Source organism: Bos taurus, chromosome 15 (genome assembly GCF_002263795.3).
Source record: "Bos taurus isolate L1 Dominette 01449 registration number 42190680 breed Hereford chromosome 15, ARS-UCD2.0, whole genome shotgun sequence".
Lineage (NCBI taxonomy): Eukaryota > Metazoa > Chordata > Mammalia > Artiodactyla > Bovidae > Bos > Bos taurus.
In genome coordinates, this window is record NC_037342.1 from 46,784,306 (window position 1) to 46,801,438 (window position 17,133).

At 47.8% G+C, this 17,133-nt stretch overlaps 1 protein-coding gene across 1 annotated transcript; it reads right to left on the bottom strand.

Annotated features, from left to right (window-relative positions):
- Nucleotides 1-6,574: 6,574 nt before the first annotated feature.
- On the bottom strand, nt 6,575-17,132 carry CNGA4 (cyclic nucleotide gated channel subunit alpha 4). The gene is made up of 6 exons (XM_002693174.6): nt 12,444-17,132; nt 12,211-12,312; nt 11,902-12,008; nt 10,954-11,599; nt 9,834-10,183; nt 6,575-8,122 (listed from the first exon to the last, which is right to left on the bottom strand). Exons 1-6 carry the CDS (start codon nt 12,503-12,505, stop codon nt 7,662-7,664), a joined length of 1,728 nt encoding a protein of 575 aa, XP_002693220.1. The 5' UTR covers nt 12,506-17,132; the 3' UTR covers nt 6,575-7,661.
- Between the last annotated feature and the right edge of the window lies 1 nt (nt 17,133).

The window sequence follows — 17,133 nt, forward strand, 5'->3', positions numbered from 1 at the left end:
CATCAGTAAATATGCAAGGGAGAGAATGCAAGAGAAAAGCACATAGTGTCGAATGCACAGCCAAATAACCTGCTTGATAAGGTAGGGCTTATTCCAGGTAGCCTGAAGGTCCACAAAACATCAACACTTTCCCTGGGGAGCCCAGTGTTCACGCACGTGGTCAGGAACACACTCTGCCTCCACAGCCCTGACCCTGACACACATGCAGCTGGGATCGAGAGCTAGGAAGGAAACCAGTCATTTACTCCTTGGGGAGCCTGCTGGCCCAGTGGCTTAATCTCTCCCCTGTGACTGTGTGGGTTGCCTCCTCCCCTCACCTTTCAAGGCCTTCTTTTCTCTGCATTTCTGTGATGTGCAGATATGCCTCTCTGCTGAGCTCCTGCCCACACACTCCCTGCCCACATCGAAGGTCCTTCCCTTGGCATGATTAAACAAAGAGGCAATGAGCTGAGAAGACAGACAGGCAAGAACCAGAGCATGTAGGGATGTTGGGCAGAGGATAGAAACCAAGGGAAGGACCAGCCTTCCAGAGCCTGGGGCTTATGCTGTGGGGAGCAGAGCGTACACTGGGGACTGGCTCCCACTGGAAGGTTACATGTGGCTTCAGATGTGGGCTTTCACAGGTAGGCTACAGGGTCCTGGAGACCCCAGGTCAGGGCCTTACTTGAGGGCTAAAAGGGCCATAGGAAGGCTCACCCGGGAGGTTAAACAGAGAAGGCGTCTAGGAATACATTCGTGCCTCTGGGGCCCTGTGAGACCTGCTGGTGGAAGGCACGGCTGAGGACAACAAGCCAAGGTACTGAAAATGGAAAAGCAGTGGCAGACACAGAGAGGGCCCATGCATCCTGGGTGAAAAGCACAAGAGTTTTCAAACTGGGAGACGGCAGTCCTGAATGATCCCAGCCATTCCATGTGCTGCCCTCAACAGGTATTCATACCTTGGGCTCTGATTTAGCATAACTTCCTCAGTAATGTCTTTCAGCCGCACCACTGCTGTCTTCGCTAGAAAATTTGAATAAGGTTTTTCTTAAATCAGTCAAGACTCGGATTTTAAGATTCCATTTCTTCCTGGGTAATTCTCCCAGCTGTGCAAGGAAAGCACTCCTGAGGCCTGGGAGGGAGCTGGGAGGAGAGAGAAAGAAAGAGCTTCGCCCTCTGCTGGCCAGATTTAGCATTGCCAGCACAGCCCCTAGGCCCAAGGCCAAGGAGGGCTGCACAACACCCATGAGCCCCAGGACCCTCAAAGGCATATTCTTACCTGCTGCGGCGGCTGCTGCTGCTGCTAAATCGCTTCAGTCGTGGCCCACTCTGTGCGACCCCGTAGATGGCAGCCCACCAGACTCCCCCGACCCTGGGATTCTCCAGGCAAGAACATTGGAGTGGATTGCCATTTCCTTCTCCAATGCATGAAAGTGAAAAGTCAAAGTGAAGTCGCTCAATTGTGTCCAACCCTCAGCAACCCCATGGACCGCTGCTTTCCAGGCTCCTCCATCCATGGGATTTTCCAGGCAAGAGTACTGGAGTGGGTTGCCATTGCCTGCTCCCATTCTTACCTGCTAGAGCGGTAAGAATAATGGTCTTAACTATTATTCATTGTTAAGCAGTTGCTTTCTGTCAGGCACTGATAGACAGTTTACATTCATAATCTCATTTACATTTTAATTCTCCAAGCATTTCTTTCAATTTTTTTTCAGTTTTGTAGGAGGCTGAATCCCCCAGCTACTAAGTGATGTTTCAGAACTACCATCTGACTCTGATTGACTATCAGCACATTTTGGCCCCAAACTCTTATTTTTTGTGCTTTTAGGCCAGGCTAATACCTGCACTGACTTGGGCTATGCCCTGACCCAAGTTTCAACCCAGCTTGATTATCTACCTCTGATCCAAGCCTCAAGCCAAACCCTAGCTTCACCCGCAAGCTGGGATCCACCCACCTGTCCTCCTGCTCCTGGCTCCTAGTAAAAGAAAATTCAGATCTTCTCTGGATTGGATGGCCAGACTCCCTGTGAATCTGATTTCCTCCCAAGCTGGCTACTTTATTTCCATCTGTCTTTGCCATTAGCAGTCAAACCCTCAGTAAGAAAAAGGTGAAGCAGGGTGGGCTGAAGAAACTCCTGTGGGGAAATGGCTAATTGGAAACACTGAGGAGGAATGTACATCTCAAATCTTAGCCAGGCCAAGGTGTTCTGAGGTTAGTGACCCAGCAAGGGAAATGGGTCCTACAGAGGTGGGGATGGAGGTGGGGTGGGAAGAGCTAAGCCAGAAGCAGCTGAGCTATCAGCAGAAGGGCCCAGTTTTGAAACCCCTTAAGGAATCTGGTCGTGACTCCGGAACTCCTCCCACAGCTGCATGCATGAGGGCAGACAGCTGGAACTAACAGCTCTTCTCCAGAACAGTGGGTGGTCCCTTGTCTAGGTATGTAGCCTTGAGATCACACTTCAGCACACTGGCTTGCTGGTGATTCACAGGCGCCGCTCTGCACCATGACTAGCTCCCTCTCCCCTGGTTACTACCTGGTTACCACCGTTATAGCCTGCAACAGTCATTCTCAAGAAAAGAAGGAGCTTGCCTGGCCTTGGCCTCAAGCTGAGGCAGTTCCATTTCTTAACTCCCTAGAAGAAACAGACAAACCTAGGTTTCATTCCATGTGATTTAGGAGCCCTGTGTTACTGGACAAATTACCTAATCTCCCAGAGCCTTTGTTTCCTCATTTCAAAATGGGGAAATAATAGCATGTTTCTCATAGTTATAAAGATTAGCTGAGACAATGCACTTAGCCCAGGACCTGGCATAAACAGCTTTACAATTTTGTTGCTGTTGCTTAGTCACTAAGTTGTGTCTGACTTTTTGTGACCCATGGACTGTAGCCTGCCATGCTCCTCCATCCATAGGATTTCCCAGGCAAGAATACTAGAGTGGGTTGCCATTTCCTTCTTTAGGGAATCTTCTTGATCCCGGGATCGAACTTGATCCCAGGAATCTTCTTGATCCCGGGAATCTCCTGCAATTCTCCTGCATTACAGGCAGATTCTTTACTGCTGAGTCACTGGGTAAGTCCAACTTTACAAAATCCTATGTAATTTTTTTAGCTGCTCTGTGGGCTTCAGTTTCCTATTTAGAAAAATTAACATAAAGCAATGTAAGTTTCCTAATATTGCTATAAGGACCAAATGAGATAATTTACATATAGCAGTTAAAAATGACTGCATTTGTGCTCAGGCAGTCATGTTTGACTCTTTATGACCCTATGGACTGTAACCTGCCAGGCTCCTCTGTCCATGAGATTCTTCTGGCAAGAATACTGGAGTGCATTGCCATTTCCTCCTCCAAGGGATCTTCCCCACCCAGGGATCAAACTCGTGTCTCCCAAGTCTCCTGCATTGGCAGTGGATTCTTTACCACTAGTGTCATAACTGTGTGTAAAAAATTGGATTTTTCCTTAATTCTCTAAATTAGACAATTGTCATCTAAACATTTAACCACCTATCTTACTGAAAGATTTAATCTCCCTGTGTTTTGTGACTTTCTTTCCATTCTCTCATCCTCCAAATTTAGGGTCTTATAAAAATATCTGTGGATTTTATGTTGGACAGAGTATCTGGAGACCAGGAGGCTCTGTGGCAGTCGGACCATGTTGGTAATGCAGGTCTGCACCTCATTCACTCAAGCCTGAGCTCCCTCTAGTGGATGCTGCTTTGAGACTCCAGTATGCCCTGGGGCAAAGTGATCTTCCTGCAGTTTCCAAAGATTTGATCCTTAGAGTTCCTTCTAAGCCTGGGCTGAAAGTGTGGTCCAGGCTGCTTTCCTTCCCAGTAGCCCTGTGATAGGTAGAATTTTGGCTCCCATTATCTTTGCCCTCTGGTGTTATTTCTGTGATTATGGCAAAAAGGGACTTTACAGATATAATTAAGGTTAATAACCTGCTGACCTTAATTAAAATATTGAGATTATTTTGGATTATCTGGGTGAGCCTAATCTAATCATATGAACCTAAAAAGCAGAGGTCTCTCTCAGTCTTAGAAGCAGGAGTAAGAGATTTGGAGAATGAGAAAGACTTAACATGCCTTTAGTGGCCTGAAGATAAAGGGGCCATGTGTCAAGGAAATAAAGATCTCAGTTCCACGAACAAAAGACACTGAATTCTTCGAATAACCTGAATGATCTTGGAAGCAGACTCTTCCCAGAGACTTCAGATAACAGCCCAGCCCAACTGACACCTTGATTTTGGTTTTGGGAGGCCCAGTTGAGCCAGAGGACCCAGTTGAGCCACACTATGCTCAGATTTCTGACTCAGAATTGTGAGATAATTAATGACTACTGTTTTAAGCTATTATATTTGTGGCAATATGTTACTTCAATAAAAGAAAACTAATATAATGTTCAAGAATCCCATTTCTTTCCTTAGTCTTAGAGAATCTCCTTCCTCAGAAGTACAGACACTTCTGCTTTTTCAACTCTAAGCCATCACAGACAGCTGGGCACAATTCACCCTTAGGTGAATTTTTTGTGAAAACCTTGGAGCCTTGTTTTTTTTCTTTTTTTATTATAGTATATTGTTATAATTGTTCTGTTTTGTTATTTTTAAATTTATTTTTTTTAATTGAAGAATGATTGCTTTACAGAATTTTGTTGGTTTCTGCCAAACATCAACATGAATCAGTCATAAGTATACATATGTCTCCTCCCTCCTGGGAGCCCTGTTTTTATAAACAAAAGCTAGGGCAGAGAGTTTCTGAACATTTCTGTTTTGACACTGCAATTTGAAAAGCTTTAAGTCTAGGGGATACAAAACTTTAGGTACTTTTTTACGATGAGAGGAGGGATAAAATGAACAAAACCCAAATGAATACCTCTGTGAAGTTTCCTGCCACATATATAAATGCTTAGCCTAGCAATTGACATACAGTAAATTACACTCTTTGGACTAAAAGATTGTTTTTGTTGATGTTTTGTTGTTGTGATTCCAGAAACTTAAAATTGTGTGTCCTGCTGCCCATCCTGGCTCAATTCTATCCAACTTGTTCCCTAATTGTCAAAATACTGTTTCCCACACAGGAGGGGTGTCAGTCTGCAACTAGAGGGCCTCAACATGGTTATTCAAGATGTCTTGTGGTATAGTTGCTCCACCATCTTCCCATACTGGAAAAGCGGAGACACCAAGATGCACAGCTGACTCCAGAATTTTGCTCCTGCTTCTAGGATAGGCAAGATGGCCAGTTATCACCCTCCTTGTGCTCAGAATTCTGCCAGGTGGCAGAAGCCACCTGTTCTAGGAGAGCCTTCTCTTGGGACAAGTATGTACATTATAAATGAAAAGCTTATTTTTAGCACCCTGAATCCATCAGAGACCACCAAAGTGGCCTTCATTACCCATTCTAGCTCAGCATGACTGGAGGGCAGAGATGGTAGGAAAACCTCTTGAGAAACTGACACATCTTCCTCCAAAATTGGATCTTTGCCTGCTTCAACTCTCATCTCTGTTTGCCAAATAAATATTTAGGTACCTAAAACCTGGCAGAGTTTTAGCTCTGAGGACCCAGCAATAATCAAGAGACCCCATGCCAGCCCTATGGTTCTCATAATCGGTGAGGAGGATATCACAAAATAACCACAGATTTTGAAATGATCGAAAGTGCAGTGACCCTCATAATCTCTCCTGACACCTCGGCTCCAGCCTCAGTCTCAGTTTCTGTGCCCATTTGAAGAAGTTTTGTTTCAAGTCCTTCGTGTCTGAGTCCCTCTGTGTCACCTGTATCGTGACCAAAAAGTTGGTCGACGTAGAGGACACCAACACCTCTGGGACTGTCTCCATGACAACACATCAGCATATCCTGCCCTCAGAGCCCTGGAGACCCTACCCTACATTCGTGTACCACTTATAATAATCATTCTTGATATTCTGTAACTGATTATTCAGCATCTTGAAATCATGAGAAAATTAAAGACCAATGTTGTTTACATTTCCCCTGTGGTCTGACTTTTGTGGGTGCTTAAAAGTCATATTATGAACCTTTCAACCACAAAACCCAAAATCGGGTTTTGCTTCCCACCTAATAGGAGACGTTCTCACCTAAAAACTTGCTACCACTATGAAATAAAAACTTTGTACCCATATTTTCTTCTTGCTCCTTTCTGCCTCCTGAGCAACCCTGGTGCTTCCCCATGTGCTCCTGTATGGCACAGTGTGCTCACTTCCTGTTGGGGACTGTAAGTAATAAATCTTCTTTCAGTGGCATTGATCTCTGAGTATGTCATCACTCAGTCAATGTAATATACATTTATCAGTTTAATGTTGGTAAATTAAATTCCAAGCACATTTTAAAATACTGCCTGGCACAGCTCACACCCAAAGACTGGCCAGGCCCTGGAGGAGCTAAAATTATGGCAAGGGTGAATATGATTCAGAGATGACATTTGACTCTGCTCCACAGACCCCATAACACCTCTTCTGCCCCAAACCTGCAGACCTTCTTCTAAGTATGTCACAGTTTCTCCAGAACTCCTCAAACACTCATCTCCAGTTGTCCCCAATCATGATACTCTGCTCCACTGAGCCTCCATTCTCCATCCTATGTCTTGGAATGCTGTACAGAGAAGGAGGACTGGATTTCTGCCAGGACCAAGGCCAGCTCTGAGAACCATCATGGTAGGATAGGGCCAGGTTTACAGTCCTGGAAACTATTCTTCCCTTGGAAGAGATCAGTTCTGGGGGTCAGTTCTGAGGGTAAGGTATACCTGGTCCTAGGTTCCAGGGCTGAACTGAAGGAAGGAAAAGGGAGCAGGTATTTACTCTGGCTTACTAAGTAAGATTGAACCCCTCAGAGCTCATGAGGTTGAGGATACAAAACCTGCTGTGAGATGCAATGGTCAGGGTGTATATGTGAATGTGTCTATGAAAACATGTGCATACTTACAGCAGTAAGATACATAAGCTTGCTATACTGTGGCACAATGATTCTTCATTCATCAGTCCTCTCATCTCTTTGAAGCCAGCTACTACACAGCCTGTGCCCCTTGCCCCTGTAACCCAGAATTCAGACAGAATTTATCCTGGCTGGCTCACATTGGCTTTGGTTTTTTTCATCAACCCCATAAATGCTTAGTGAGGAAGCAACACTTTATTGAAGTGCTGTTTGCAGGGTACACTTGTGAACCCCCCATGTGGAGGAGCATTTAAAAGATACCTTGGAACAAGAGGGCTATAGATATGCTTTTGTGTGTTCACAAGTGTGTGCAGATCCATGGACGACATCTGTGTGTAATGATGTGTGACTCTCAGTATACGTGTGTTTATGAGGTGTGTGACTGAATGTACTTATATGGTGTTGGTATAAGACTTATGTAGGTGAGAAAGATGTGTGCTCTGAGAAGGGGAACTCCAGAGCATTTAATATGGATTTCACAGTCTCCTGGTCAGTGTGCATATGTGCAAATAGGTATGTGTGCATGTGTGCTTGTGTGCATGCATGTGTGTGTGTATAGTTCTGGTGAGCAGAGGTTGAATGTATGCTACACTCCTGCATCTCTAGGTGGTACATCTACAGACCCAGTTCACGCCCATCTCTGTAACCCAGCAGACAGGATGGCAGAGTTTCTGCAGGCAGATTTCCCTACAAGTCTGGATTCACTTGGTGGTGGGAGTCCTGGGGATAGACATGGGGTCACTCTAGGCCTGGAGGTCCCTCCTGGCCAGCTCTGCCCTCTCCATCTTTGGACGTTCCCTCCCCAGGTTCGCCCTCGTCATCAGCCTCCATGAGTTCCTCAGGCATTGGCCACTCCCGGGTCTGCCACTCCAGCCGCTCGATGCGATAGGCAATCTTGAGTGCACCGGACTCCAGCTCAGCCAGGAGTCGAGCGAACTTGGTTTGCAGATCATCGAGTTGCTGGTCTAGGCCTCGCAGCCGGGCCTCCGTGGCCTCCTGTAGGGCGATCTCGGCTGCCTCCGCGTTTACATCCAACTTGTTCATTTTGAGCAGGATCTCACGGCCCTTTTCCTCCATAACAGCCTGGGCCTGCGGGTACTCGCTCAGCACTTCCCGCAGGTCCTCCTTGCTCAGGCAGAACAGGTCCGAATAACCTAGACTCTTGATGTTGGCTGTGCGGCGATTCCCAGACATGTTCCCTGTGGCCGAGGAGCAGACAGGTGGGAGGACAATTAGTCAGGGTGGGTGTGAGGGAGTATTTTCCGTCTGAACCCGGACCCCCACCTCCACATTTGTGCTTCTGAGCCTCTCTTTCTGTCTCATTAATTCTTTCATTCTGTAATGTACTGGGTGGGGACTAGGCTGTGTGCTGAGTGGGTATCAGTGACTTGCCTCCAAGAGTTCAGTCTAGAGGAGATAGACATTTGATGGAATAGTTACCTAACAGCACAGTCAATGCAGTGTAGATGAGCATCTGGTACTGTGGGAAGACAGGCAAAGAGCCCCAGACAAGCTTTAAGGCAGAGAATTCAGGGAAGCCTGGAGGAACTGATGCCTAGACTGAGTGGGAGGTAACCAGGGGAGGCGGGGAGGGCAACTAGGCAGAGGGAGGAGCATGAGCAGAGGGAAGGAGGTAGGAAAGAGTTGGGTGGTTACAGAGTACAGCAGGCATGGCAGAGAGGCCAGAGTGCAGCGTGTGAGGAGCTGGGGAGAGATGGAGAGAGCCAGGTCAAGGCCCACAGCCCTGGCAAGGAGTCTAGACCTTAGCTAAAGGACAGAAACTACTGAACTATTTTTAGCAGGGGAACTGTATGGTATCATTTGCATTTTAGAAAGCTAATGGTGGGTGGCTGGTGGGAAGATAGGTTCTGAATGCTGCGGAGTCTCGAAGCTAGAAGGACCTTAGAAAGGGCAAGGGAGCCACCATTTGTTGAACTCTTGCCACGTGCCAGGCCCCGCACTGGGAGCCTCACCCATACAGCTCATTTAATTCTTACAAATAACTCTATGGGTTTTGAATATCACCCCTCTTGGGTAGGTGAGGAAACTGAGGCCTAAAAGAGGTAAGTGATTTGTCCAAAGTCAGGTAGATAGGCCAACTGCAACAGGGCTTGAGGGGGTCCTTGGCTGACAAGTGTGAGACCTTTAAGACAACTAGAGAGTGGGATCCCCAGGCTGAGAGCACATTCTAGTCTTCGTCAGTGACAGCGTGCTTACCCCTTTTAAGTTTTTCCCATCTCCTGTGGCCTTGGTGTCTTTACCTGTGCTGTCCTCCTTCACAGGCTGATAAGAAGAATAAATGAGCCGGTGTACAGTACCTAGCCTGGACTGGAGTTGATGGAGTAAACCGAAGTTCATTCCTTCTACCTCTCTTTCCATTTGGCTATGAGAAAGCTCTTTCTCATATTGACTTCAAGTGTGTATACTTATCACCCATGTCAGCTTGGACAAGTTCCCCAAATTCTCTGTGCTCCAATTTCCTTGCCTTTAAACTGTGAATAATAGTACCTACTTTATAGAACTGCTGTGAGAATTAAATGAATTGGTACACATGAAGAACTTTGAACAGGGCATGTAGTAAGCATGTAGAGACTATTAGCCATTATTATTACTAATTGCTATTATCTCGGCACTTTTCACTGATCTGTTGGTGCTTTGGGTGAATACTCACAGAGCAAGTCTGCTCTCTCTTCCAAGGACCCAACCTTCTCATGGACGTTGACTCAGCCTTTTCTCAGGGAAGAGACCCTCTGTGTCCTGCCTCTCTCTTGAGCCCTCTAGTGACTCAGGCAAGGGCCAGCTGTCCTTAATCTGTGGGCCCTGAAGTGCCATCTGGTCTCAGCACAGGGTTCTGCTGTCCCCCTTCCCCTCCTGTAGTCCAGTCTCCAGAACAAATGCTGAGGTGCCCACCTTTGATGTTGATGATGCTGATCTCCCCAAAGTAGAGCCCTGCACCAAGCACAGCATACTGGGTGACACCATCGTCCGCCACCACGGCCAGCTGACCCTCTCGGATGATGTACATCTCTCGGCCAATGTCCCCTTTGCGGCAGACATATTCACCCGGCGAGTAGGTCTGGGGCTGCAGCTTCAGCACCAGCTCCTCCAGCAGGCTGGCCTCACAGTTTTGGAAGATCTGTACCCGGCTCAGGGTAGGCAGGTGCACAGACACGGCCACTTCTGCCCGCAACCGCTCAGGCAAGTGCTGTAAGATGGCTACCTCATTGGTCATCTTCTTGTTGATCTGCAGGTGCTGGTACCTGGGGGGAATGGTAGTAGCAGTCCTCACCAGCCCCTTACGTGCCTCCCTCTACATTTTCCATCAGGGTTCTCGGCTCAGCTTCAGCCAAGAACCCAACCACACTGAGCTCTCACAAGGGTCATACGAATACTTGACAGTTGGTTGATAAATATCTTTAGTCCACTATCTCCTAGTCACAGACATATTTTGACCTCTTCTCTCCCATCCAGGGCCTGGAAGCCTTTACACAGTGGACAGAGCCTTAATTCCCGTCAGGCTTTACCCACCCACCATTCCATGATGTCTTGTACCGTTCCACTAAAAATATCTACTTCAGTCACCAAGCCCCATCTTCTTTAGAGGTCTTCTGTTCTATGTCCCTAACTTGGTGACACTTCCCCTTGTTCACCCTACAGTATGGACTCCATGACAGAGTCAACCATCTTGTTGTTGGTCATCCTCTGAGGAGTATTGCTCTTACCTCTTACACCTTCCAGGACCTTCTGAGTTCTACCAGGTGGTGGCAGTTCCCATTCCCTGGGTTCTGTGTTAGCTTTCCTTGTGTATGATTTCATCTCCCTGTCAATCTCTTACCCAACCCCTTTCCTTAAGTCCATACCCAGTTAATGGAGGACATCCTTTTCCAAGTTCCACCCAGTGAACCCTCCAATGAATACCACATCCTAAGTGCCCTGCCTGACCCACCAGGCAGTAAGAACCCAGCTACCTTCCTCAGAGTCTATCCTACACACCTCTTCCTGTCCTGGTCTGGAACCCCAGTATCCTCACCAGTCAATGACTCTCCGCTCCAGCCGGTGGTTGACATGATGCAGCTTCATGTACTTCTTCACCAGCGCGTGGTCTGGGTAGAAGGCTGCATCTGCTGTGTTCATGTTGTAGATGACAGAGCTCATGCTACCCATGATGGTGGCGAAACCCATGACTGCCAGCAGGAAGTCGCCCACCATGAAGAGGTACTCCTCCTCCTGGGCTGGCAGCGGTGTGTCGCCCACGGTGGTCAGGATTAGCGTGGAGAAGTAAAAGCTGTAGAGGTACTGGCGCCGCAGCCGCTCAAAGCCCGGCTGTGCAGGGTCGGGGTACACCCAGACGTCACGCCCGAAGCCCAGGTACCGGGACAGGGCAAAGTAGAGGCAGCTGTTCCAATGGATCACCACAAAAATGTAAAGCATCAGCTTGGCGATGCGGAAGGCGTTCGGGTAAGCTGTGCGGGTCTCCATGCGGTCAAAGGCCTCAAAGAGGCGGGGCACTCGCAGAAAGCGGTTTAGCCTCAGCGTGGGTGTGTGTGGACCCAGACTCACGTAGGCAACATCCGTGGGCAACAGGGAAACCAGGTCCAAGAAGAAGCTCCAGGTGCGAACGTAGCGACTCGAGATCCTACCTTTGTCCACCACCAGGATGCCCTGTTCCAAGAATCCTGGTGGAGAAGGGGGCTCAGTCGTGGGTGGGGTCAGGTATGGGGCGGAGTCGGGGCACCTTCTTGCTTCCGGGTACAGTAATGAGGTTGAGGGTGGGTAGGCCAGGGCAGCACAGGGAGACAGTTACAGGGACAGGATGGGTTGGGCCTAACACTGCTCCAGGGTTTCTGGGGTGAGCACTGGGGTATTGTAAACACAGACATGTGACAGTGCTATGAGGGAGGGGGTCACTTTCTTGTTACTAAGAGGCTCTCCTTAGGAAGGGAACGTGGAAGGAAGGTCAGTCCTGAGACTCACTGACCAGTGTGGAAGCGCACCACGATGTCCAGGAGGTAGAACAGGTCACTCGTGTAGTCCAGCACTAACCAGGCCACCAGATAACCATGCTGCAAGTCGGGGAAGCAGGCTCTGCGTGGTAGGGACAGAAGGGATTGGCTTAAGGGATCCTTCTGTGTGTGAGGTATTGTCCCCAAGCCGCTGAGCACTAAACCTGGGCCCTTGCATTGGTGCCGCCCTCACACACACCAGCCCCGAGCAAGGGCCCGCCCTCTTCCTGGGCCTCACTCTTTATCCCTGGTCTCTGCTTAGGGCCCTTCCCATAGCGGCAAACCTGCACACCACGATGATGAGGTTATACATTACTGGGAAGACCATTGTGTTCAGCCACCAGTAGTAGTAATCTCCAGATGGGTCCAGGACTGGCAGAGACTTCCTGTGGGCAAAAGAAGTCGGGTTTCAATTATCCATGGTTCGCTGTTGCCCTTGCCACCCGGTGCAGCAAGGAGGGATCAGGCTCCATCTGGTGAGGCAGACAGATAGACAGAGGGGACCAGGATTTCTCACCTGGCTTTGGTCAGGACAGAAGGGCTGGACTCTGTCGTCTTCACTTTGCTGTCCTGGCTCATGGTTCTGTGGCCTGCTGCCTGGGGATGAGATATCCAGGGCCTCTGCCTGCAGGTGGTTTCAGGAAGTGGGGGCTAGAGCCTGCCTTTCCAGAAGAAGCTGCCCTTGGTCTCCAGCTGCAATTCCTCCCTCTTTGGCTGCTGAAGCTCTTAGCAACGCCACCAGAGCCAGCCGCTACCAAAGCGGTGGAACCTGTGTGGCTCCAGCACTCCACCCTGTCTCCTAGGGCTCGGGTTTACACCTATCCAACTAAACATCTCTAATGAGGTCCTTGGAGACGGTGGGGGTGTATGCCTCAGAGGTAAGGCTAAATCTTGTCTCCCTCCACCTTCCTCAAAGCTGAACTACATAAGGGCTTTCTAGTGGGGAGACTTGGTTGCCTGTGTAGGTTTAGGAATTCATTGTTTTACCTTGTGCAAATTCCCAGCTTGAACCTCATTTTTTATTCTTTTAACATCTATGTACTGTCAGATATGTCAGGTATCAGGTGCTGAACTAGTCTCCAGGGACAGAGAATGCCTTTCATATCAATGTGAGCTCTCGTTCCATTACTTGCACCCTTGTCTACGTCCTTCCTGCTGCATGAGTGTGATGGGGGCCATCCTGTGGCATTTTGGTCCTCATCCCCCTCCTGTTACCTCTTGTGCCTGATCTCACCAGTTATTTCCTGTGTTTTCTAAATCCTTAACCTCTTCCAGTTTTCCCTTTCTATGAACAGGCTTAAACCTCCCATACCAGAAAATAATTTTAAAAAATCCTAAAAATTCTCCCTCAACTTGATGTCCCTTTCACTAATATCATCTTTCTCAAAAAGTCATAATCAAAACACCTGCTATGTGCCACGTCAAAATTATGCAAAGTATTGGGGATGAAAGATGAATGAAACACATTCCTTGTCCTCCATAAACTCGAAGTCTAGTGGGGGAAGCGGCAGGTAGATAGGCAATTATATATTAGTCTGATGAATACTCAATTAGGTGGGTACACAGAGAGTTATTATAGTGCATAGGAAAGGTCCCAATTGAGACTGGGTTCTGTAGGATGAAGAGGAGTTAGTTAAGTGTAGAGATGGAAGAGTGAAGAGCGCTACAGGCAAAGTGCAAAGAGCACGGAAAGGCACAGAGATTTCAAAAAGCATAGGTGACTAGGGGAACGTCAATTGGTTTCTGTAGGGAATCTGAGAGCCTAGTGGTGAAAGATGAGGCTGAATGGTTGACAGACGACAGCTCAGGGAGAGCTTTGTCAGCCATGTTATAAAACTAATAGCTTATCTAAAGCAATGGAGAATTCATGAAATGTTTTGCACAGTTAAGTGATATGGCTTGATTTGTGTTTTCAGATAGTGTCTTGGAAGAAACATCTACGGTCTACAACAGTATATTTTATTTTCTTGAAAACTGCTTTTCCCATGACTTGTATTGATACCATAATTTCTTGGTTTTCTGTTTGTTTCTTCTTAGTCTCTTTCATAAGCCCCTCTGCCTATCCCTCCTGTTTTGGTGAGGTTTTCCTGGACTCTGATGGACTCTCTTTCTATCCTCCCAACTCTCTGTGGTCAGTCTGGGTCACCCACAGGATCTCCTTTCCCATTTAATGACTCCCAATAACTCTCTTTGAGCTACAGACATATCTATACCACTAAGTGTTCACAGGATTCCCCACTCAGATACTGCACAGTCACCTGTAGCCCATTTGGTCTTTTAACTGAGCTCATTATCTTTCCTATCTGCTCTTTCTCTTATGATCCCTATCACTGGCCTTTCAGCCAAAATACTTAGCACCAGTATTGTTACTATTACAATTGTATAATATTGTGACAGTTTTAAAAAATGTTCAAAAATTCTGATACTCCTTCCTTGTGACTGTTTCAGTCAATAGAGTAAAGCAGGAGTGATGTTGTGTGGCTTCTGAGACTAGATCATAAAAGGCCAAGCAGCTTCCTTCTGCATTTCTTAGAACACTCACTGTCCAGAAGCTGTCTCAGGATGCTGCCTCTTACAACCTGGCTGCCATGTTGTGAGAAGCTCAAGCCACAGGAATAGTCATGTGCCTGTACTTTGACAGTTCCAGCTGAGCTCAGCCTTCAAGTTATCCCAGTTGTCTCAGGCATCAGACATGTGAGTGAAGAAGCCTCCAGATGATTTTAGTCACCAGCCTCAAGTCACCCCCAGGTGTTTGAATTTTCCAGATGAGGTCCCAGACATCAGGGAACAGAGATAAGCCATTCTTGCCCTGTCTTATTCAAATTCCCAGAATCTGTGAGCATAATAAAATGACCAGTGTTTTACCCTACTAAGTTTGAGATGATTTGTTATATAGCATAGTAACCAGAGGACTTTCCTGGTGGCTCAGTGTCAAAGAATCCACCTGCAGTGCAGGAGTCCCAGGAGACGAGGGTTTGATTCCTGGGTCAGGAAGATCCCCTGGAGGAGGGCATGGCAACCCACTCCAGTGTTCTTGCCTGTAGAATCCCATGGATAGAGGAGCCTGGCAAGCTACAGTCTACAGTGTTGCAAAGAGTCAGACATGACTGAAGTGACTTATCATGCACTCAGTGCATAGTAACTAGACCATACATATAGAAAAGTACATATTTCCTAAGTACACAGCTTGATGAATTCCACAGAGTGAACACAGTCATGTAACAGGCACTCACATCAAGAGCCCCACTCTGCCCTCTTCTAGGCAGCGCTTCTCCAAGGGTGATCACTAACCTGACTCTTAATCCTATCATTTAGTTTTTCCTGTGCTTGTATTTGGAGAAGGCAATGGCACTCCACTCCAGTACTCTTGCCTGGAAAATCCCATGGACGGAGGAGCCTAGTGGGCTGCAGTCCATGGGGTTGCTGAGAGTCGGACATGGCTGAGCGATTTCACTTTCACTTTTCACTTTCATGCATTGCAGAAGGAAATGGCAACCCACTCCAGTGTTCTTGCCTGGAGAATCCCAGGGACGGGGAAGCCTGGTGGGCTGCCGTTTATGGGGTCGCACAGAGTCGGACACGACTGAAGTGACTTAGCAGTGCTTGTATTTGCTTCCCAGGTGGCTCAGTGGTAAGGAATCTGCCTGCCAATGCAGGAGACATGGATTGGATCCATGGGTTGGGAAGATCCCCTGGAGAAGGAAATGGCAAACCACTTCAGTTTTTAATCTTTCCTCTTACTTTTTCTCATATTCATCCAGTCATCAAGCCCTGGTGACCTAATAACCACGTATCCATTTTTTCTACATCCTTACTATTCCAATTTGGATCTTATCAATCTGATCATAACATTTTTTATGGTTCTCTATTACCCCAAGGATGAAAATCTAAACTCCTTAAGATGGTCTACAAAGCTTGGTCCATGTCTTCGACCTCATTTCACAGTGTTTCCTCTGCATGTTCCCTAGGCTCCAGACAAGCTGTACTAATGATAGTTTTCAGAGTACCTCCCACATTTTGTCCATTCTTTCTTGCCTTGTTATGTGCTGATCCTTTCCGCTGAAACTTCCATTACTTTTTCTTTTTAAATACTTTTTCTTTTGAACTAATTTTAGGCTTACAAAAAAGTTGCAAAAATAGGACAGAAAGTCCTTGTAAACTCCTTACTCGTGTTCCCCTGTTATCGTCTTAACTAGAGCACAGTGATCAAATCTAGGGAATTAACATCGATGTAATACTTGCAACTAAACTGCAGACCTTATCTGAAACTTTCATTTCTCAGTCTTACTCTTGCTTGTTTCTAAAGACTGCTCAGACATCATCTTCTCCTAGACGGCTTTCCTAGGCCCCTTTGCTCTTCTTTCCCCTCATTCTCTAAACACTCATAGGACTTGTGTGTGAGGAGTGCTACTCCTCGATGTGTGTTGTTGTGTGATGAGTACTGCTCCTTGATGGCAATTACACTACGTTGCAATTGTCTATAAAGGCTGAGATCCTGAAGGGAAGAGACTGGTTATAATTGACCTGGAATTCTGCCTGACAAGGAGGATCTTACTCCATGTTCCTTGAGAGACTGAAAACGATAGTGCTCAAGGTATCAAAAGGCAGCAGGTGTTGGCGAGCCAACGCAGGGCAGTCATCGCCTGGGTCCTATCCAAGCCCGCAGGTGGTGCAAGAAATGAGCTAGACCACTCGCTGTCTGCCTTCTCTAAGGCTCTGCTTTTCCGCAGGTCTAGCTCACCTGCTAACTCCTCCCCTTAGACCTACCCCCCAGTGTTAGCTCCACCCCCTCCACGCCTCCTCTTCCTCTGTAAGCTCCTTTAGGACCTGTGACCCCGCCCCTACCACGTTAGTCACTCTTTCATCCGGATCTCTGTCCTAAGCCCCGCCCTCCGGCCTTTCCCTGCCTCTTTTAGTCACGTCGCTCTTTAGGTCCCGCCTTCTGCCCTCTGGTTTGACCTTTCCTCCTCAGGCTCCGCCTCCACCCCGCGGGCCTCCTCCTCCCCAGAGGTCTTCCCCTGTGACAAGCGGGAGTCCTTCAGAAAGGCGGGGTTTGCAAGTGCGAGGGGGCGGAACCTGGGGGGAAGAGGCGGTATTCCTTGCTCGGAATGCCGTCGGCGACCCCGCCCCTGCGCTCGGCCGTTGCCAGGAAACAAGCATCGACGCTCTGGCTTTGGCCCTGTCCAGCCAATGAGCTGGCACGCCGC

What these genes read in the sequence shown, in the direction of transcription:
- CNGA4 (XM_002693174.6), bottom strand. Translation starts at nt 12,505, where the DNA reads ATGAGCCAGGACAGCAAAGTGAAGACGACAGAGTCCAGCCCTTCTGTC. An exon ending in TCTGTCCTGACCAAAGCCAG is followed by an intron (nt 12,313 to 12,443) that starts GTGAGAAATCCT and finishes TTTTGCCCACAG; the next exon opens with GAAGTCTCTGCCAGTCCTGG. An exon ending in CTCATCATCGTGGTGTGCAG is followed by an intron (nt 12,009 to 12,210) that starts GTTTGCCGCTAT and finishes CCTACCACGCAG; the next exon opens with AGCCTGCTTCCCCGACTTGC.